Genomic DNA, 23,792 nt, shown 5'->3' with positions numbered 1-23,792 from the left:
TGATGAGGCTGAATATTGCGCGATGGGTCAAGCCACGTGAATTATTTTGCCTCAAATTGGTTAGAAATGATATTTGTTTCACTACTCTCGACTATTCCTCTACATTGTGACAATCAGGCTACCGTCCACATTTCTTTGAATCCCGTTTTTTTATGAATGGACAAAACACGTTGAGGCTGGTTGTCACTTTGTTTGGGAAAAGTTGGTGGCCAAGATTCTCAATAACACCCTTTATTTGTTTTTTTTTTTTGAAAGATAACTTAGATTAAAAGGCAAAAGAAAACAAAGGAGAACGGAAACTGCTGAGGAGGCAGAAGCCGTTAGTCCATAGAGAAAAGGAAATCAACATTGAACCCATCTATATGGGTAACCCATTCAGCAATCATACATTTAACCAGGGGAGATAGAGAGAGGGGGGGTTTTGCTGTGTTCTGAAAACACCTATTGTTCCTCTCATTCCAAACGGCCCACCAAATAGCCATAATAGCCGTTCGCCAAACCCGGGTGAGTTGTTTTCCTATTCGAACACCATGCCAGGCCTTGAGGAGAGTATCCACATCTTTAGGAAAGCACCAATGGACCTTGAAACAGGGAAGAATGGCGGTCCAGATAGAGTAAATGTACGGACAATGGATTAAGGAGATGATCGACAGTTTCTTCAGCAGCAAGGTAGCAGAGGCAGACATTGGGAATGATGAGGCCTCTTTTTCGGAGATTATCCACAGTAAGGATTCTTTTATTTTCGGCCAGCCGGCCAAACACTTGAACCTTTGGGGTGATATCATACTTCCAAAAAGAATGAGGGCACTGAGCAGAGGGGGCTCCTCTGGACGAGTAGAGGATCTTGAAGAGCGATTTTATGGAGAATAGAGATGTACTTTTTGCTTTTCAGACTATTTTATCCTCCCGAGAGTGGATAGGTTGAAAATGATGAATGCATTCCATGAGATCTGCCAGGTCTTTAATTTCCTAGTCCTCTAGATTTCTTCTAATATGAATATTCCAAACCGTTTTGTCAGCTATCGTAGAGTAATTGTCAGAAATGAAACTATTTTTCTTCGTTGCAATCCGGAAAATAGAGGGGAATCTATCTTTCAATAGGAATTCACCTATCCAAATGTCAGACCAGAAACGAATACAGTCACCCCTACCCACTTCAAAACCAATACCTTGCACGACCACTTCTTTCTAGCGACAGATATCTTTCCAAATTGAAGAGAGTATGTGAGGAGAGACCTCACTTGTCCACCAACCTCCCGCAGAAGTCCCATATTTGCCCTTGATAATTTTATTCCATAGACTATTCTTTTCGTTGCCAAGCCGCCAGATCCACATACCTAAAAGGGCCTGATTCATCAGCTTTAAGTCTTTTATGCCAGCTCCACCATCTTCGGTCTGCATGCAAACCTTCTTCCACTTCAAGAGAGGAAACTTGCTTTTGTCTTCCCTTCAATGCCATAGGAAGTTATGACGAAGGGCGTCGATAGATTTGAGAACCGCAGCTGGGCATCGAAAGAGCGACATGAAATAGGTGGGCAGATTGGAGAGCGTAGCTTTGATAAGCGTGAGACGGCCCCCGCTGGATAGATAGCGGGTTTTCCAAGTAGCCAGGTGGTGGTGGAATCGCTGAATGACTCTATCCCATTGGAGAGGCTTAGGTTTTCCTACGCACAAAGGGAGACCGAGAAAGGATGTCGGGAACGACCCATAGGAGCACCCTAGAAAATCTGCCAGGCTGCTGACCTCATGGGGATCCAGATTGACCCCAAAAATCTTTGATTTGGTCATATTCACCCTGAGACCAGTAACAGCTTCAAAGCATCTGATCGCAGTTCGTAGGTTGGCCACATAATCTGAAGAAGCTTCAGAGAAGACGAGAATATCGTCGGCGAACTGAACGTGGGAGAGAGGAGCTTGAGTTCCTTTCATATGAATTCCCCTGAGGATTCCTTCCATTTGGCCTTTTGTGCAGCATTGCAGAGAGGGCCTCGCCAATGATCAGAAAGAGGAAGGGGGATAAAGGGTCACCTTGTCTAAGACCGCGCGAACTCTTGAAAAAGCCTTTTGGAGCGCCATTTAAGAGGACTGAAAAATGGGCCGAACTGATGCATTCGTGGATCCAACTTCTCTATTTCCGACCGAAACCCATGCGAGTCATGAGGTACAGAAGAACTTCCCATTCGACATGGTCGTAAGCCTTTTCCAAGTCCAAATTGCAGAAGATATATTTCTTCTTGGATCGGTGGCAGGAATGAAGACATTCATTAGCATTGAGAGCTCCATCAATGATTTGTCTGCCCGAGATGAAAGCACATTGATTAGGGGCAATAACCGAGCCTATGACCTTTTGCAGACGATTGGCTAACACCTTGGCCAAGATCTTATACAGACTACCAATGAGACTTATGGGTCTGAATTCCCTAAATTCAGATGTGCCCTAGAATTTTGGGATTAAGGCTAAAAAAGTTGCCCCAATGCTTTTCGAAATTATTCCTCTGGCGTGGAATTCGTTGAAGAATTCCATCACTTCTTCCTGGAGTAAATCCTAAAAAACTTGAAAGAACAAGATGGGGAAGCCATCAGGTCCGGGAGCCTTGCCTCCATCAAGGTTCATAACAGCCGTTTTAACTTCGTCTAAAGTGAATCTCGCTTTCAGAAGATTAGATTCCTCATCGCTCAAACGTTGAAAAGGAAGGTAGTCCAGCCGGGGTCTAGACCAGTCCTCCTTAAGCAGAAGGTTATGGAAGAAGGAAATAGCTTCCCTGGAGATGAAATCTCTGTCCTCTGTGTGATTGCCGTTGATGATCATACTGTTGATGCGGTTACACCTAGCGTGCATGCTGGCAATACTGTGGAAATATCTCGTATTCCTGTCCCCTTCTTTAATCCACTTTGCCCGAGCTTTCTGTTTCCACGATATTTCTTGTTGCAGGACTTTAGCCGAGAGGGCTTGTATGAGTTGAATTCTGCGCGCTAAAGGTCTCTTTCAACATAGGATTAGATTCAGCTTGGGCATCGATTTTCTGAATCTCTAGTAGGATGGAGTTGGATTCTTCTTCCAAGTGATCTTGTCTTTCAGCAGTTTTAACTTGGAGTGGATTCTATAACCCGCATAGCCGTTTAAGTGTAACTCTTTCCACCATTCGGTCACTTTCGCTTTGAAGTCTGTGACATGAAGCCAGGAAATATCAAAACGAAAAGGCTTGGGACTCCAATCTCCCTCCTCAGCAGATAAAATAATAGGCCAATGATCATACGTGGTCCTGGGTAGTACAGACTGAGAGAAAGGAAGGTAATCCAACCACTCAGGGGAGATAATAAAACGGTCCAACCTAGACAAGATGGGGTTAAGTCTCCCATTTGTCTAGGTATAACGAGAGCCAAGAAGCGGGAGATCAACCAGCTGATTACTGTTGATCCAATCGGAGAAAGCAGACATGTGAGGTTTAGTGTTGATACCAAACGATTTTTCCGCCGCAAATTTGATACAATTAAAATCACCTGCGATACAGATAGGGCCACTGAAGCCTTGAATGACGGAAGAAAGTTCTTTCCAGAAGTCTTCCCTGCAATCGTTATTGTTGGGCCCGTAAACTGAGCAGATTAGGAAGTCCACCGCCATAACACTACTTGACAAAGTAGCTGAGACGGAGAAATTTCCGACAGAGCTGTTCCGAAGAGTCCAGAAGGCTGACCTCCATGCGATGAGGATGCCCCCAGAGCTACCCAAAGCACCTTTTTCCACCCATTTTATGTCCGAAGCCTTCCAGATAGTCTTCAGCAGACGTTCATCAACCTTTTTAACTTTGGTTTCTTGAAGGCAGAGAATCTGAGGGTTACATCTACTACAGGAATCCTTAATAAGACTTCTCTTCTGCTTCGAACCCACCCCCTGAACATTCTAAGAGACGATTTTCATGATTCGACTATACCTCCCCGTAGCCCTCAACACTTGACTCAGTCGATGCTATACAATTGCTACCCATCTTGTTGGCTTTCTTGTTTGTTTCCCTTTTTCTGCCTGCCTTTGAGACTCGTTTCTGGGGGGTTTTGGTGGTATCCAACGGTCTGCCTCTGTTTTCCACATATTGGAAGAGGGCTAGGAAATCCTCCGGGCAGTCACCAAACGATAACTCGAAAAGTCTCCCAATGTGATTCATCGCATCACGAATCCATTTCTTCCTTTGAATTTTCTTGCTCAATATCTCCCTTTGCTCTTCCTTTAACAAGGTAACTTGAGGATTGCCATTTTTGATCTGGAGGGGCTCCGCAATAATAACGTTGGCGCCTGCCGGGTCTTGGAACAAAGAAAGGAGGTTGATGTCAGAGTTGGAGACGGACTGGGAGAGGCAATTGGATTTGAGTGTCACTGATGTCGAAGGAGATAGCGGGTAAGATGATGATTCGTCGTCGAGCGTAGGTTGGTCAGACGTGATGTTTAGGGGGATGAGATGTAACTGGAGGGGCATATCTTCCTGCAAGGTGGACCCAAGAGACTTGGAGGGGTCTGAAGAGAGGGAGGGAGGATTTTGCTACTGAAAGGGAAGGAGTTGGGTCGATATAGGTCCCAGGTGAGGTGTAAGGTTTAGATGAAAAGGAGAGGGCTCTGAATGAATATTATTCAGAGCTCTAGATTCGAGGATGGGACAAGGCTCCACTCCCGCATTGTCCTCGGGCCCAGGACAAAGAGAGGCTATAGGGGCGAGTGAGGGCGCGGACGGAGTAGAAAACTGAGTACAGTCCGACGGGTGAGTGCCACGTGGAAGACGGATGTCGACAATCCCGTCTCTCTTCTCAGAGCAATGAAGAACGCTCGCACGTGAGACTTTTTCGAGCCTCAAAGAGTCTTCGCATGTGAGTGGGGAGGACTGAAGTATGCCAGATGGCTCTCTCGAGCCGTGCGTTCTGATCGGGCGGGCGTCTCGAGAGCGGGACGTCGCCACGTGGAGAGGTGACAGGCTGTCTCTCAGCAAGACGGTTTCTGAAAAGAACCAGATAACCGAGGGAGCACCGAATAGACATGGTGTCTTCTTTCCTGCCGGCATGGATCTCCGGAGGGGGAGGGGGAACTCTGCTGCACCATAAATCTCCCCAGCGAGGAAGGGGGGAATTAGGCTCTTCCCTTTGGATCGGAAGGTCAATAGACTTATCTCCCATGATGATAGAGATGTGGTTTGGGAGAGGCGTACCTTTTCTTCTGTTGATGCAAACCCTAATTACTCCCATTTCCACTCCCCGTTTTGTCCTCAGATCTAATTCCACGAAGGATCCAAGGCAGGTTGCGGCCGCGAGGAAGAAATTTTCATTCCACAGTTCAATTGGACCTGCCCAGATGAGGACCCAAACATCCTCAGTGCCGAACGAGCTGAATGAGTTCCAGGATTTCACCTCCTTCACAGGCCCGTCCCTGTGAATCACTCCTGCCATGAGTAAGGCATCCAAGTTTACTCTCGGATTGCCTTTTACCCATAACTCATTGTATCCAATAGGGCGCAATGTAAAAGATCCAGCCTTGATATTTGTACATTCGTCTATCCAGTCGTAGATTTGGGGAAGGGTTGCCTCTTCGCGTGCCACGATCACCAGCGTGTCCGATAAAGCTGCCCTAGCTTTGAGAATGTCCTCCTCATTCACCCGAATGGATTTAGGGATGTTGTTATCGTCATCGGATGGACCATTTTACTTCCTCGGAATCGATTCTGTCAGTCTAGGCTGCTGGCAGTGGTTCGGAGAGGAGCGATTGAGGGCGTACCGATAGGATAAGGGTTGGGGTCCAGGTATATCAGTAGTCGAATTCTTTTTTTGAGATGTTGTGGGCCCCTTTTGCGTAAGAGGTTGCTTTCTCTCTGGTCCGTATCTTGCTCGCTGCACCAAAAGTTTCTCTCCCTGAAAGCTCTCTCCATGTAACATGCTTACTGCACGGGCGAGCTCTGCCTCAGAGCTCATTCTGATAAGGGCGAATCCCCTGAAATCACCTGTCTTTTTGTCCCTGGGCATAATGACGTCCATTACCACCCCTGCTCTACCGAAGACTCTCTCCAGGTTGAGAGGGAACCAACCTGATGGGAAACCCTTGACGAATAGGGTTGGGAAAGAATCATAGTTGGTCTTCTGTCTTCGATTCCTGATTTTCCTTTCTACCCGAGTCCATTCTCTGACCTCTGCACCATGTACGCCCCCAGTGTCTGTGCGCGAACCTACCGCGTTCATCGTCGTCATCATACCGCGTTCGTCGTCGTCATACCGCGTTCATCTTCCGAACAAATAAAGGGAACACCCTTTATTTGTTCGGAAGATCGATTTGCAGATATTTTCACCAAGGCATCTTCATACCTAGTGAAATATTATCAGCAAGCTTGGCATGTATAATATACATGCACCAGCTTGAGGGGAAGTGTTAGAGTACCAAAGTCTTGGTGTACATGCAAATCATGGCTGGAAAGGAATGTGCATAATGTCATAGATTGTGACGTACCTTGAGAAATATCATGATATATCTCTTTGATTCTAATTACAATTGATCTTTTTATAGTCTCTTATATTTTAAATGAAGCTTTTAGGTAGAGGACAAAGTTAAAGGCCCTCTCCTCTCCTTTTCTTCTTCACACAACTCTCTCTCTCCTCTTTCAATCCATAGTACCCAACTGTGGATGGGAGATACTAAGAAAGAAGAAAAATTCATCTTAGAATGTTCAAAGTTTCAATCATTCAACTATTCCTTTGAATACGAACCTTATTCTTGATCCTTTTTTGGCGGGACATTGATGGAGAGTTTAGCATCTTCCGATCTGGAAAAAATGTCAGGCATTTTCCATCAGCCATGCATTCCTTTAGGTCAGTAGTTTGTATCACCTCATATGACCCTGATCCAACAGCTTTAGGGCCCCGTATGAGGGCAAAACCATCATTTAGAACAAAAAAAGCAGGTTTTGTTATGTGTTTGGATGCGTGTTTGCAGTTACAGTTTTAATCCCACGTGACGAAATAGGTGCTGAAATAGGCGCTGAAACGCCCACTCACCAAAAACCAAATCGAGACGAAGAATGAGCGGGCATCTTTGGTACAGAAAGGTCTCCTCACCCACATGTATCTTTACAAGCGTCGCATGTGTCTACTTGCATGTATATAAGAAATCTGAACTGTTAATATTACAGTTCTGACCGTATTGACTATTGATAATCTTGAGAAAAAAAGGCTATTATATTTATTATCTGAGATATATCCATATGTTGAATGTCGTCCATTGGAAAATGCTCTAAACTGTCAATTGTATTCATAAATGTGTTAGTTCTTTTTCTTAATTAGTTAATTGCCTTGATGTTTTTGCCAGATTATTTACAATGTAGGATAACACTTTATGAGTGGATCACATTGGTCACATAGTCACCATGTCTGCATGAGGGATGCATGTGTATTTGTGTGTGGGGAGGGTGTGTGTTCAGCTCATAAAACTCAAATTGGTAGGGTTTAGATTACTATGAGGAAGGATCACACTAGTTCAAACGCATGGTAATTACCATATGCTGCCCACTAACGATATGTATGTAGAATCAAAACCATTAATTGGGTGATACACGTCATTTTCACCATACATCCTGAGGATCATCCATATCAAAAACTCAGGTCAGATACACCACAGGGAGCAATGTATAATCATACTTGCAACAGGGAGCAATGTATAATCATGCTTGCAACCTACATATTAACTTGTTGTGGATTTGATGGCATATAAGAACCACCTGATGAATGTATTTGATGACATATAAACAACATGCACTGCACACCATATGAAATTTTCTATGGTGAGTGTCTCCTCCCCCAATGTCCACAATTGCGGACTGGTGTATTTTTGTTCCAGGTGATCTTCCTGATGAGGCCAACATTTTGCATGGTACTGATGTCCTATAGAGCAAGGCCTAATGACCAAGTTGTTTCAACTTTCATGTTAGGGACATAAACAGGACCATGGTTATCCAAGCTGTTGAAATGATGGGCCCAAATTAGATGGACCGCGGTGGGACAGATTGAAGACCCTAGCCATCCAATCTTCGCTGTTTTTATACTTGAGTGTAGACTGTCATCAAACATTTACTTGGAGGCCATCAAAAGGTTACTTGGTTTTGTGCATCCAAATTGGGACCTGCAAATGGCCATCTGACCCAAAAACAACTTTTGGCCCAAACCCCTATTAGGCCAAAACCCCTTTTTGCCAAAATTACATGTCCAAACTAAGGCATTTTGTAATGGCCACCACTGTTATGATACGGGCCATAATGGTCTTCCTTTTCTTTTTTGAAAAAAAAAAAAAAACAAAAAACCTGTATTGCCTCATAATGGACCGTTGTGGGGCCGTTACAGATAATTTTTTCCTGTATTGGCAGTTACCACCTCATAACGTGTAACAATTACCACCGTTATTGTTTTGCAAGTCTGTTATGGCGCATCATGGTCCAAATGCACCTTTAGTCAGGACTTATCACCATCAAGGTGTCCCATATCGGTATCGGTTGGCGTAACGGTGACCTCCAAAACCGATACGGATACGGGGGCGTAACGGTGATACGGGGGCGTAACGGCCCGTAACGGCGCAAATTTTTTTTTTTGCCAAAAAAATATAAAAAAATATGGATTAAATCCGGAATATTCTAAGCATTCCAAATATGCATTCATTTATAAATTGGAACATGTTTATGGTGGTGTAACGGTCCACTCTTTGGTGAGAAGTTGTATCGGACTGTCTGATGAATTTATGAACCAGATAACCTGAATTTGTCTACAAAATTCATATATTTAATTTTCTAACTATCTACTATCAATGATAGATATATTAGAATGAATGTAATATGAAAATATCTTACATTTAGGTGTTTGCAATTATTTTTGAGGGTCAAAATTCATGCGTAAATAGAAAAAAATATAAAAAAATAAAATAAAATGGCACCCCAAATATGTAAAATGCACATTAACTTGTTCTACTATGATTAACACATCATATGACATCATTAAAACAGCAAAAGAATCATTAAAAAATGATTTTTCGAATTTTCAAAAAAAGGGCCGAAATAAATGCGTAAATAGAAAAAAATATAAAAAAAATATAAAATGGCACCCCAAATATGTAAAATGCACAGTAACATGTTCTACTATGATTAACACATCATATGACATCATTAAAACAGCAAAAGAATCATTAAAAAATGATTTTTCGAATTTTCAAAAAAAGGGCCGAAATAAATGCGTAAATATAAAAAAATATAAAAAAATATATAAAATGGCACCCCAAATCTGTAAAATGCATATTAACATGTTCTACTATGATTAACACATCATATGGCATCATTAAAACAGCAAAAGAATCATTAAAAAATGATTTTTCGAATTTTCAAAACAAGGCCAAAATAAATGCGTAAATAGAAAAAAATATAAAAAATATATAAAATGGCACCCCAAATCTGTAAAATACACATTAACATGTTCTACTATGATTAACACATCATATGACGTCATTAAAACAGCAAAAGAATCATTAAAAAATGATTTTTCGAATTTTCAAAAAAAGGGCCAAAATAAATGCGTAAATAGAAAAAAATATAAAAAATATATAAAATGGCACCCCAAATTTGTAAAATACACATTAACATGTTCTACTATGATTAACACATCATATGACATCATCAAAACAGCAAAAGAATCATTAAAAAATGATTTTTCGAATTTTCAAAAAAAGGGCCAAAATAAATGCGTAAATAGAAAAAAATATTAAAAAAATATAAAATGACACCCCAAATCTGTAAAATGCACATTAACATGTTCTACTATGATTAACACATCAAATGGCATGATTAAGACAGCAAAACAACCATTAAAATTTGATTTTTCGAATTTTAAAAAAAGGGGCCAAAATTCATGCGTAAATAGAAAAAAATATTAAAACATTATTAAATGGCACCCCAAATCTGTAAAATGTACATTAACATGTTCTACTATGATTAACACATCATATGACATGATTAAAACAACAAAACATATTAAAAAAAGTATAAATACCTATTTTTGACGAATTTCTGAAAAATGGCCCACCGAGCTTTGATTCAAAAAAATCTGTAATATAATGTGTTTTTATCTCAAATATCTAACTAAGGTTGGTCGAAATTAGTAGTAGAAGGAGTGAAAAATAGTTTAGAAGCAAGAGATTTCAAAAAACAGCAAAAAATGAGCTAAAAATGAAAAAAAAAAGTTACCGTTACGGGCCCGTTACGGCCGTTACACCCCGTAACGGGCCCGTATCGGCCGATACGGGTACAAAAAATCGTATCGGCCGATACGGCCCCGAAACGGGTAACGGTTCGCACCGTTACCGTTACGTATCGGCCGATACGGCCGATACGTAACCGATTTGGCACACCCTGATCACCATGGTGTGCCGTAAAGGCCGTTATGGGGCCGTAAAGGCCGTTACGTAAAGGTAACGGTGGCAACTGTTACACGTTACGGAGTCGTAACAGCTGTTATGGAAAAAAATGACCCATAATTTTCGTTAACAGCACGTTACATCCCCTATAAAGGCCATAATAGCCCTGTAATGGTCTATTACGGGACATATACAGGTTTTTCATACTTTTTAATCAACATTACGGGGCAGATATAGGTTTTTCGGAGGTTTTTTCAATAAATAAAAAAAATAAAAAAGAGAGACCATTATAGAGCTGTAACAGCCTTTATGGTCCATATCGTAAAGGTAACGGTGGTGGCCGCTACAGCCACTGTTACCATCACGGAACGCCTATCACTATTACCGAAAGCCTCTACACCTGCACTTAAGAAAGTGAGATATGAGGAAGTGAGATTAAAGAGAAAACATTGATTGGTAAGAATGACACCCTCCCCACCCTATTTTTAATCGGGGAGTTATGTGATCCTTTGGCAACATGTGATGGTTGGTTCACCATCACTTGTAATTTGTATAGGTGGATTTTGATGCCCACCATAGATAGGTCACCATCCAACACAGATTAATTAAAGGATCGTACTCTCTAATTGGTGGTGGGTATTTCTTTCAGGGATGCAGAATGTTGGCACGTAGATTAATTCACTTGTCTATCAAACGTGCACCAATCAGCCGGTTAGGAAATAAAATTAGTCTTTAAGTTTGGTTAATAAACCACTTAAAAGAGGACCACAATTTGAATGGTCTCGTTTAAATTACTTCTATGCCATAATTCAGTTGTTTGTTGCCTCCATACCAAACAGTGGCATTATGACTAGCCATATGACCATCATGATACCCCATAATGGCCGATATGACCTTGTAATGGTCAAAAAAAATTTGAAGGAAAACGTGTAAAAAGTACTGGAAAAATTCAGGAAAACAACTTGAGGATTCCAAATAACATATCATTGTTTTCTTTGGCTTTGAATATGTATTTGATTGTGTATCAAGCCATTTTTTGGTACGAATGTTGTCTCGGGCTACGTGATACTATTAACTTGAGACTAATTCTAAAACTCCTATATTTAGCTTTTAAATATCTAATATCACTATAATTAAGATTTTAAGTGAACATATGATTAATGATGAGTTGATAACATGACTATGTAAAGTATAAAAACAACCATAACTATTATGTATGAATCATGATAAACAAAACCATAAAATAAAGATATACTGATAAATCATAGCTCCAAAAGTGATAAAATGATGCCAAATTGTCAAAGTCTACGCAAACATTATTCATAATTAGCTTGCTCAACCTTAATTTTGTCATCATTCGGTTATGGCGCAGGCATCACATCCATAATAACCAGAGAGGAAAGACCATATCAATGAAAGATGAGGATGATCATCACTGTCACCAGGGATTTCTTTTCTTGAACTCGAATAAGAATAGTTAGTGCCAGTGCCAGACCCCTAGCCATGGTCATAGTTGCCATATTGCTCGTACTGACCTTGTGCTTGTGACTTCGAAGAATTAGCTGGTTTTTAGATTTAGATATCTATAACCTCTATATTCTGCTTCATGTGGGGGTATATCTAGAATTAGTCTAATAAGAAAGTACCTCAGGAGCTTCTCTAAATTGTTCATGATCATATCCATAACTATAAGTCATTGTGGTTGCCCACCACCTCCCCTCATATCACAATTGACTCCCCCTCATATCACAATTGACTCCCTCCAAATTTCCGCCAACACTCTTAATCTTCACAAGCAACACAAGCTCTCTCATTTTCATCATCATCTCCTTATCAAAATCCTCACCATACTCAACATCATCATCACCTATAACCAAGTAATCAGTCCCGAAAACTTCAACCCAAGTTGCATCTAGAGCATCCTGCTTCTTCTTTTGTAGGGTAGCTTTCTTTTCCTTAATATCTTCCAGATGCAGGCCCATGGCCCACCATAGGGCCCAACATGTGCTAATTTTGGATTGTTAATTTATAGATTTGGGCATAAATATTAAAGCTACAATTTATTATTTGTGGGAGATATGGGAGGATGTGATGGATGATATGGGGTTGGTATAACGATATGCTTGAAAATTTTGAAGATTATTTTATAGATTTGCTTTTATCATTATTAGGCTTGTTGTCATCTTAAGTAGATAATGATTTAGTTGAATCAATTGGACAGATTTGAAATCAATTAGATTGATTTGAAATTAATCTAATAGTTGGGGGATTTTCATTAAAGATTCATTTAACATCTATAAAAGGGGCAGAGGAGGCAGTCATTTCAAAATTTTCCAAGTGTGAGTTTTTTCTCAAGTATTGTAATCGGAGATTTTTTTATTTTTTAATTTTTTTTAATTTTTTTTTTTTAAAAGCTTGTTAGTACACCCCACTATCTGTTCACACATCACTGTTAGCCACCCCCACTTAGGGAATCCATACCAAGACCTCGATGTTGAAACGAGGTATCTTTCACTCAGTCTACCACTCGAGCTATGGATCAGGGTGTTTGTAAGGAGAAGTTTGATATTAATAAAGTTATTCCTTCCTCTCTACTCCATTATTGTTGTGGGTGTACTCTTGTCAATTTCTTATGGTTCAATTGTTGAGATCTCATTGGGTCCTTACTTTTGCTCTAGTGGTAGACTCTCAGGAGTTTCAACCACTGGTCAAGGGTTCGAGTACCCATAGGTGGTGAAATCCCACAAAGGTGTGAGTGTGTGGGCGTGTGCGTGAGTGTGTAAAAAAAAATAAAAAAAATAATTTGTTGAGAACTCATTGACTCAATAATTGGGTTGCACCATTTTGGTATTAGAGGGGGTGGTCGTTGGGCAACTATCAACTCTACATCATCTCTTAATGGCTTCAAAGGGGGTGACATGAGAAGAGTTTGTGCCAGTGGTCAAATTGATTCACACACTCACAGAGCAAGTAGATCAACTCATGCATGCGGTAGGCAATCTCACTAATAAAGTGGGGGAGCTCCCACATGGAGGGAATTCAGAGACCGAAGTTGAAGCACATGGACACTTAGGGAAGGTCCCCACCAAGGTTTTAACTAACTACAGGCGGCCCCAGCTTATGAAGATGCCAATGATCGAATAATTCGATTATTGGAACGTGATAGAGAACCCAGAATAGAAGTAGAAATTCAAAAAATGACAAAGAGATCCACAAAGTGAAGGGAAAAGTTGACATCTGAAGTGATTGGTGCATTAACAGTGGACCTACAATTGAATTCACCAATGGATCAATTGGTGGACTCACTGATAGTGGTAGTCATATTGATAGACATGAAAATAAGTCTCAACACTCAAATGGAAGCACCTTTTGTAAAAGATGAATGTGGTACGAAGAGGGGCAAATGTTTCAGGATCTACGAAGAACCTTAAAGTTACAACAAACAAGTTGGCATCCACAAAAGCTCAAGTGAAAGAGATATCATTTACAGTGGACTCCAACAAAGGTTGTGCCAGGCCAAAGCTTAGGATTTCACAATCAACTTCTAAAGAAGAACAAGATTCGTCCTTGAGTTATTACCAGTCCAGAAGTTGAGATTGGTTTTCAACTTAAGGATGAGTTCTTTCAAAGCTGAGGAGAATTAATGCAGGTTGATGACCCACTGTAGGGTCTGACATGTGCTGATTTTGGACCTTTTATATATAGATTCGGGGTCTAAATATCAAAAGCTACAATTTACTATGTGTGGGAGATGTGGGAGGATGTGATGGATGATATGGGGTTGGTTCAAATATATGAATGAAGATTTTGAGGATTATTTTCTATATTTGCTTTTACCATTTTCAGGCTTGTTGCCATCCTAGGTAAGATTACATTGAGTTGAATCAATTAGACCGGTTTGAAATCAATCTAATAGTTGGGGATTTTTCATTAAAGATTAATGTAAGGTCTATAAAAGGGGTGGTAGTGTAGCAGGTAGTCATTCCAAAATTTTATAAGTTTGAGTTTTTTCCAGTGTTTTAAATAGTGAATAGCTCGAAACAGTGTTCACCCCTTTGAAGGTTATTCCAAAATTTTTAAGTGTGAGTTTTCTACTTTTTTCATAAGTATTGTAAGAACTTTTGATATCAATAAAATTATTTCTCCCTCTCTACATTATTCTTGTAGGTGTACTCATGTCAATTTCTTACGATTTGAGTATTGAGATCTCATTGACTGGATAACCAGGTTGCACCATTTTACACCATTTCCCTTAAGAAATTTGAGGAAAAAAATATGTTTGTATTTAACCTAAAAATGGCCTGAAATTGGCTAAAAGTATCCAAATAGTAGAAAAAAGCTCAAATTTATTGATTTTGTACATGCATCTATAGTTCTAAACTCTAAACATGTTATCGATCAATCTATCTAAACTCCAAACAGTTTAGGTAAAATTAAAAATAGAAAATTGTTAGATTTTTTTTTTTTTTTTTTTAAGGCCGTGAAATTGGAAAAGAATAAAAAAATTGCAAATATTGCCCAAATCAAATACAAATCTAGCTAAATTTGGTCATAACATATTGAATTAACGCAAATGTAGGGAGGAAAAAATGGATTTTTTAACCTTCTTCCCCAAAACTACCTATGGATCTTTGATTCATCAATTCCAAGCTGAAATCTTGTATGTATATATATATATATATATATATATATTTTAAATCTTGAAAATAGATGTAAATCTGGTAAAAAAAAGGGTTTAAAATAATCACAGAAAGCTAAAATGAGGAAAAATGAAGAGAAAGTGGAACAATTGGAAAAATAGCCTCATTAGAGGGGTTATATACGCATAATCGCCTATGCTTGAATATATGCATGTGCTGTATCAGCTCATTATGGGGCTAAAACAGATGTGATCAAGATGTGATCGGTCTCTTATGGGTCTTTCTTTTTTCAAAATGGGGCTTTAAACCCCCATATCATGTAAATGGTCCCTCTATTCCTGTTATGAGTACCTTGATTTTATGGGTTATTTACCAATCAAAGTTATGGTTTACAGTCTTGTTGTTGATTAAGTTGTAACTTGCCCTAGCATACCACATACTATTGGTGGTGTACCATGTACCTATTCTAGTACCACATACTTGAGTTACTAATGATCTAAGTAATCTTGCTCTATATGCTATTGGTAATATGGTGATAACTTCTTCCATAAAATCTGATAGGCCATACACTAGTTTTAATTGTGTGCCATACGGACATCATTTATCACCAAAAACTGTGGCAAAAAAAAAGTGATGAAAATGCTCTTTTATCATGGAGATCAATAAACCACATGGAGAAAATCTCTGGTAGTTTGAGGCATGTACTACATCTTTTGAAGCAAAATGGCATAGTGCATCTCTTGCCTAAGATGATCATTAAGAGACAATACATTAAATGTTGCCGGTCGCAAAACCCGATAAGGGATGGTTGTGTCCATAAAAGTCGAGTAATAGAAATAGAAGGAAATATATGCTTGAATCCAAACAATGATAGATGTCCTGATGACAATGCCATCTGGACATGTATTCCCTATCTAAAAACACAACACTAGTAGCCTCAGTATTGGCACAATGTAGAAAGTAAGTCCCTTCACGCTCATGACCCCCACCAATCATTTGCTTCATCTAGAGGTCTTGAAATATATATAGTGAGAAGGGAAAAATGTTATAGAACAATTTAAGGAGTTCATAAGAGAGCTAACAAGTAATAGATTAAGTGGAAAGCTAGGTGCATGTAGAATAAATGATAGGTGCATAGTGGGAGAGAGTGAGGGAACCAGTTCCATAAATGGGAGACTAGTTGCCATTGGCTATAGTAACAAAAAATGGCGTGGTGTGACGTAATGACTGTTATGGAACCATAAAGGTGATAGTGACAATCGTTACATTTTACACGGTTGTAACAGCCCTGGAACAGTCTTTTACAAGGCAGATACATGTTTTTCGATTATTATTATTATTTTTTTCAATAAAAGAGATTGTAACGGCCACCCCTATCGTAAGGGTAATTGTGGTGGCTGTTATGGCCATCGCAATGGCCCTTTATGGGGCAGATACAAGTTTTTTGTTTTTCAACAGAAAAGAAGAAGAGAGACCGTAATGGCCATTACGGGGTTTGTAATGGCCATTATGAGCCGTTCGTAAAAGTAATGGTGGTGGCCATTATGACTACGACCACCGTTACTATTATGGAATAACCCTGAAATTTGGTTGGATGTAAGACTGTTAAGATTTAAAGAGATGAAACTTACCAATTGGTCATATGAGAAGTAGCTTTGGAGTCAATGATCCAAGAAAACAGATAAGAAGGCACATGAAGTGTAGTACCTGATTGGGCTTCAATAACTTTAGAAGTAGAAGATGCATCTCAAACATGACGTTGTATCAAGGCATCATATGCCTCTTGGGATGGAGTAACAAAATCACTTGAGGTAGGCATTACTTGGGGCATTGTAGAAGAGGCTGAGAAGTTCTGAAGTCAGAAGAAGTAATACTTGTCTAATAGGCTCTGCTCATGAAGGGTGACCAATAAGATTCTAAGACTAGTCAATAGTATGGTTTGTGCCACCACAGTATGTGTAGGCACGAGTAGATCCATCATGGCCACAGGCACCTCTGCCACAACTGCCTCTGTCAATATCGTAGCCCATGTCTCGACCAACATGTCTAGAATCACATCCACTACCACGAGTTCTCCAACCCGGGGCTCTACTATAAGACGATCGATCCCCAATCAGTGTATGCAGATCTATAAGAAGCAATAAGAGGAACAAAAGATGAAATAGTAACCCTTTGAACAAGAGCATATACATCAGTAAAAGATGGTATGGGCTTCGCGAACTCTTTGATGCTCTAAGACCACAAAGGAATTGCATGATCCGAGTTTCTTCCTGCTGTTGGCAGACAAGATCACGATGCTGAGTGCAATGAGATGAAGAGGGTGATAAAGGTCTAACTCATCGTAAATACGCCATAGTGCAGTGAAATATTCCTTTAGGCTTCTGGAATCTTCTTGAAATTTACAAATATCTTAAATCTGGGGACATTATATGAGCTTCTGAATACATATCATGAATAGCTTCCCATATCTTCCTAGCTGATGTCAGAAACATAACTGAGTTGCTCACAAAAGGCTCTATACTACTGAGCAACCAAACCATAATTTGATAGTTCTCCTTAGTCCAAGTCTTAAAATTCTCATCCTTTGGATTAGGAGCTTCCTCCAAAATATAGGTGAGCCTTTCTCTTATCTCCCAAAAACACTTAGTTGACTGAGCCCACTACAAGTAATTATTGCCATTCAACTTTACAGCTTTGATCAACAATATATGTGAATTAGAAGTCACCATAATAGCTCTTAAAGAGAGTTTGTCTTCCATATTAGCACCCTAACTCTAGGCTCGTCACACACAACACCTTGCTGGTCCCAAAAACAGCATCGTAGGAGCCCAAAACAGACTACATAAGCACATACACCACAGTTACAATGAATCGTCTTCCACCTTCAAACAGTCCCAAATCGCCATATACGTGAACCCTAAAACACCACATTTTTTTTAAAGGATACCCTAATACCACATACAGTCCATGCAGCACTAAAAGAACTCGATCATACCCAATAGTGCATCAATTAGGACTAAATAAGGAGATTATGAAAAGGCAAGTATTGGACCTGAACTCCATATGGCGATTGCGTGGCGTAGAAGCTATCGTTCAAGGCTCTAATCTCGATGATAGTGATACACGTGGCGTCGAGATGCACAAATGTTCGAAGGAGATTTTGCCATGTTAGCTCATTGTTTCCTCTTCTTCGAGGGAGTCAAAGCGTCGCTTTAGCAGTCAGTCGCAGGGGACGTGTGGCTCGTTCGGAGGAGGTTATGAAAAGGCAAGTATTGGACACGAACTCGATACGACAATCGCTTCGAGAGACTCAGGTCTTGATTGGTTTGGGTCTTGGGTGGAGGTCTCAAGTTTTTCGGGTCTCGCGACAACAACTCCTCTTAATCTCAACCTTTCTTTACACCCAGACCCAAGCTCCGATCGCAGCTTGGTGCCTCTTTCTTGTAGTTCAATAGATCCCACTTCTGCTATCTCTGCTCCAACAGGAAAGTTCCTTAAGACAATCCTAGGGTTATTTGGAAGACTCCTCCACCGGTTCAAGCTAATCAGTTGGGGCTGTTGATGCCGCTTCGGATAGATATTATGATCAACCACGTCCTCCCGATTGATACTACCTCCCGGTTGTGCTTGGGTGATGACGGTGTCGAATTTGAACAGGTTTCCTCGCAGTCGGAGAATCCGCCTTCTCTAGTCTCTCTCCTATCTTCCCCTCTTTCTTCCTCCTGTGAATGGTTAGATCACGGCCTCCTCACTCTATTCCAGGAGGATACTGAAGTTGAAGTTACAGAAGCTGAGCGGTCGTAGATTCGAGCTGGAACTGTTTCGGCCCATGAGGAAGTTGATAAGAAGAATGCAGATGAAGAACATAGGGCTAATCTGATTGACATTATTAAGAGGAAGAAATGGATCATAGATGCTATTGGTCACGTTGGAAGATCCTTAGGACTATCCTTTGGGGATTGTTCGGGGGATTATATAGCCATATTTCAATGCGTTGAGTCGTGTGGAAGACCTCTATTAGTAATGAAATCTCCCAAAAGTCGTCTCCCCAAGTCCTGTAGTAATAGAGAATTGCAATGTCTTGTGATGTATCCTGGTTTGTTGAATGGTCTCAATGTCAGTATTGGGAATTAGGGAATTCGGGGCAGTTCAATTCCCAATGAAGATTATTAGTTGGATTGTTAGGGGTGTGGGGTCTAAGCAGAAAAGAAGACTCATAAAAGATTCTTGTGGCAGAAATAACCCAGATGTGATATGTTTACAGGAAACTAAGGTAAAACAATTTGATGATAGGCTGATGGGCACTCTATGGAAGGCCAAAGATGCTAAATGGGTGGTTCTTGATTCCATAGGCAGTGCTGGAGGTATATTGTTGGCATGGAAATCATCTCAGTGGGTGTTACAGAATAGTTGGGTCGGTTCTTTCTCTGTTTCAGTTATTTTGCAAGAGATATCTTTTGGATTTCAGTGTCTCATTTCTTCAGTTTACGGCCTACTCAAGATGTCAACAAAAAAGATTTCTGGGATAAATTGAGTTCTACTAGACAGAGATTTGCAGGTCCTTGTTGCATAGTGGGGGATTTCAATATTACCAGATATGTGGAAGAAAAATCTCATGGGAATAAGGTTACTCCAGCGATGGCTTCTTTTTCGCGTTGGATAGAGGATCAGGAGTTAGTGGACCTTCCATTGCTTGGGTCCAGATTTACATGGACCAATGGGAGAGCTATTCCAATCCTATCTAGATTGGATAGATTTTTAGTTTCTCCTGAATGGTTGGGTTTGTTTTCCTCTGTCTTCCAGTTAGTTCTTCCAAGAACGACGTCTGACCATTGTCTAGTAATTCTTACGATTGAGGAGCAAAACAGGGGCCCGAAACCTTTCAGGTTTGATTCCTTATGGCTAAAGATAGAAGGTTTTCATTTGATGATTTCCGATTGGTGGGTTGGTTTCCAGGTGGAAGGTTTTCCAGGCTACAGGTTAAGCTCCAAATTCAAATGACTGAAGGAAAATCTGAAGCAGTGGAAACAAAAGGAATTTCACATAAGGGAATTGGAAACAGAATCGATTTTATCAAAGTTGCAAAGGATCGATGTTGAAGCTAAAGTTTCTTCGATGTCTCCTGACACCTTGGCCAGAAGAATCCAACTTATCTAATCTCTTTCCACGAGGGTTCTTGAAAAGGAAATCTCTTGGAAATAAAAATCCCGTGTGAAATGGATTATGGGGGGAGACAAAAACACAAGTCACTTTCACAACATAGCTAGTATGCATGCCAGAATCAACAAAATCAGTAGCATTGTTGTGAATGAGATTTGGATAGAAGATAAAGATAGTATAGCGGATGAGGCTATAACGTATTTCAGTTCCCTTCTCAAGGGAGAAGATTGGTCGAGGCCCCGTTTGGATCATCTTCAAGTGGATAGTGTATCGTCTAAAGACATTATCCTGCTTGAACCCCCCTTCTTTGCGGAAGAAGCGAGGAAGGCGATAGACTCCCTAGGAGCTGATAAGGCTCCAGGTCCAGATGGATTTCCCATTATATTCTTTCGAGGTTTCTAGGACGTTATTCAAGAAGATGTGATGGACTTTTTCAATGAATTCCATGGAAAAAGTAGATTGTTTAAAGGTCTTGGGGCTTCCTTTATAGCTCTAATTCCTAAAACTTCGGGGGCGGCTACGTTCAAAGATTTTAGACCGATTAGCTTGCTAGGGGGGCCCTACAAAATTTTGGCTCAAGTCTTGGTGTCCCGTTTAAAGAAGGTTATAGGGAAGATCATCTCAGGTAATCAAAGTGCATTTATTTTAGGTAGACAGTTAGTGGATTGTGCTCTTATGGCAAATGAATGTTTAGATTCTAGCCATAGGTCTGGATCGAAGAGTTTTATTTGTAATTTGGATATTGAAAAGGCCTATGATCATGTGGATTGGGGCTTCTTGCAATACATGTTGAAGCGGATGGGGTTTGGGGACAAATGGAGAGTGTGGATGGGTGAATGCATCTGATCAGCTTACTTTTGATCAGCTTACTTTTCCATTCTTCTTAACGGGTCCTCGAGAGGTTTCTTCAAGAGTTCGAGAGGTTTGCGGCAAGGAGATCTTCTATCTCCATTTCTTTTCCTCATCGTGGGGGAGGCTTTTTCCAGAATGTTGCACAAAGGCCAAATTGAAGGTATTTTAAGTGGAATTAAAATGAAAGGTATGCTTAACCTGATCTTGCATATCCAGTTTGCGGATGATACTTTGGTCTTCTCTGAAGCTAGTCCAGATAAGGAGGAAAATTTATGCACAACGATTCATTGTTTTGAGGCCTTTTCAGGGTTGAGAGTTAATATGGCGAAGTCCAAGATGTTTAAGGTCAATATAGAGAAAGAGGATATAAATTCATATGCAGAAGTCTTTGATTGCTCTTCGGCCTCTCTCCCGACTTCCTTTGTTGGGCTTCCTTTGTGCATAGGTTCGCCTCCAAAGTGTCTATGGGAGAAGGTCATCTCCAGGTTTGAGAAGTACCTTGCTAGATGGAAATGTCGTTATTTATCCCTGGGAGGTCGGCTCACTCTTATTAAGGCTGCCCTTTCTAATTTGCCGTTGTACTTCATGTCATTATTCAGATGCTCAGGCTCGGTTTTGGCTACCCTTGAAAAATTAAGACGCAACTTCCTATGACATGGTAAGGAGGACAAGAAGAAATTTCATCTTTTAGATTGGAAAGAGGTGTGTAATCAAATTCAAGAAGGTGGAACAGGGGTTAAAGATCTAAAGACTATGAATCAGGCTCCTCTTGGGAAGAGGATATGGAGATTAGGGTCAGAAGATGGGAATCTCTGGAATAACGTTATTAAAAGTACATATGGTAGATCAGTGGGTGGATGGTGGACTAAAGATTTGTCTTCCTATAGGGCTTCGGCTTTTTGGAGGGTTATTTTAAAGATGAAAAAGGAGGTTCTCAAAGGTGTCAGGTTCGACCTTGGAAAGGGGGTTAATATTCGATTTTGGGAAGATATTTGGGTGGGAGATGTGCCTTTTAAAGTTAGATTTTCGAATATTTATCTTCTTGCCCCTAACAAAGCTATTTCTGTGGCAGGTTGTTATTTTGTTTCTGATGGTAAGATAGAGTGGAATTTGCTTTGCAGAAGAAATCTCCAAGATTGGGAGATCAGTGAGTACGTGGATCTCTTGGAATGCATTTATACAGTTAATCCAAATCAGTCAAGTGTAGATAGCTTAATCTGGAGACTAGATAAGTCCAGCAGGCTTTTAGTTAAATCGCTATATAATTTGCTTCATAGCAACCTGGTTGCTAAAGATTCTTAGCATCCTATTCAAATATGGAAATATTCGGTTTCCCCTAAGATTGTGGTCTTCGGCTGGCTGGTTAGCAAGAAGAAAATCCTCACAGTAAATAACTTGAGGAAAAGGGGGATGGTTCTTGCAAACATCTGTTTATACTGTATGCGGGATGAAGAAACAATAGATCATCTCCTAGTTCATTGCCCTTTCATCACTAGAATTTGGTCTGATTTTTGTTCCCGGTTCAATATCAGTTGGTGCGTTCTTGTAGTGGTGGATCATCTCCTTCACAGTGTTCAAATTATCGGCGATATTATCGAAATATCGCCGATAATATCAGTGTCGCCAGTGCAGCGACAAAGAAACCCCATTATTTCGTTTCGCTTCCAAGTTTCGCCGAAATCTCGCCGATATTATCGGTATTTTCAAAAGGGCGTTGATATTTCGCTGTTCCCACCAACCACGGGTGGGAACTGTAGCTAACAACCCCCTTTTATCAATAAAAGGGGTGGTTGTCGGTGAGAAAATCACAAAAAACATAAGAAATACCCGTTTTTTTCGCCTGGATTTGGAGGAAGACGCGAATTCATCTGCTGTTGAGTGCAGATCGGCATTTCCGATAAGATTCGACCCCAAAATTTTCTCTCTCTTTTTTTTGTCTAAAAATCCTCTGCAACGTCTCGATTCTGCCAGCGGGCCGAGATCTTGTTCGAAATTAGAGGTTTTTTTTTTTTTGATTTGGGATGAGGGAGAGATTTTCGGGTTGAAAATCCGAAGAAATCGGTGGGAATTTTGAAAATTTTGAAAGGTGAGAGGGATTTGGGCGTTTTTATCGCAATTTGGGGATCGGGCGGCGTGAATGGCATTGCATACGTGGTTACTCAGTACGCTCTTATCGTATGAGTACACTCTGTTGGGCCCACAGAGAATGTATCTGGTCTATCCACGCGGTCCATCCGTTTTTCCATATTATTTTAGGGGTTAAGACCAAAATTTAAGCATACCAAACGATCAAGTGGACCACACCATTGGAAATAGTTTGAATAATGACTTCCACCGTTAAAACTTTTCTAGGGCCCACAGTGATGTTTATTTCTCATCCAACCTGTTCATAAGATCACACACACATGGATGAAGGGAAAAAACAAATAGAAGTTTGAACCAAAACTTCCGTGGTCCCCAAGATATTTTCAACGGTAAATGTTCAATTCATATTGTTTCCTATGGTGTGGTCTACTTGAGGTTTGGATATACTTCGTTTTTAGGCCCAAGACCTAAAATTATCTTTTAAAATGGATGGACGAAGTGGATAAAATACATAAATCACGGTGGACCCCACAGGGGAGCTTTGACGGTGCAACTCACTTGGTTGCCTCGCTTTGACGGGGTTCAAAAGACCCCACCACAGCGGGTGCATATCAGTGCTCCGTGGGCCCCACCATGATGCATTT

The 23,792-nt window shown here is 40.4% G+C and overlaps 1 protein-coding gene across 4 annotated transcripts in view; it reads left to right on the top strand.

Annotated features, from left to right (window-relative positions):
* The window catches only part of LOC131216907 (uncharacterized), a 56,546-nt gene that overhangs the window by 13,986 nt on the left and 18,768 nt on the right, over positions 1–23,792 (top strand). The window contains exon 7 of one of the 4 annotated variants that reach the window (XM_058211514.1): positions 7,950–8,000. The exons of the other annotated variants lie outside the window; for them this stretch is intronic. Within the exon in view, the coding sequence (XP_058067497.1) occupies positions 7,950–7,985 (36 nt within the window). The 3' untranslated portion in view covers positions 7,986–8,000. Of the gene's footprint in view, positions 1–7,949; positions 8,001–23,792 lie in introns of those variants that run through there. 4 annotated transcript variants of the gene reach the window in all.

Source organism: Magnolia sinica, chromosome 10 (genome assembly GCF_029962835.1).
Source record: "Magnolia sinica isolate HGM2019 chromosome 10, MsV1, whole genome shotgun sequence".
Lineage (NCBI taxonomy): Eukaryota > Viridiplantae > Streptophyta > Magnoliopsida > Magnoliales > Magnoliaceae > Magnolia > Magnolia sinica.
This window is presented reverse-complemented; position numbering and strand designations above follow the sequence as displayed.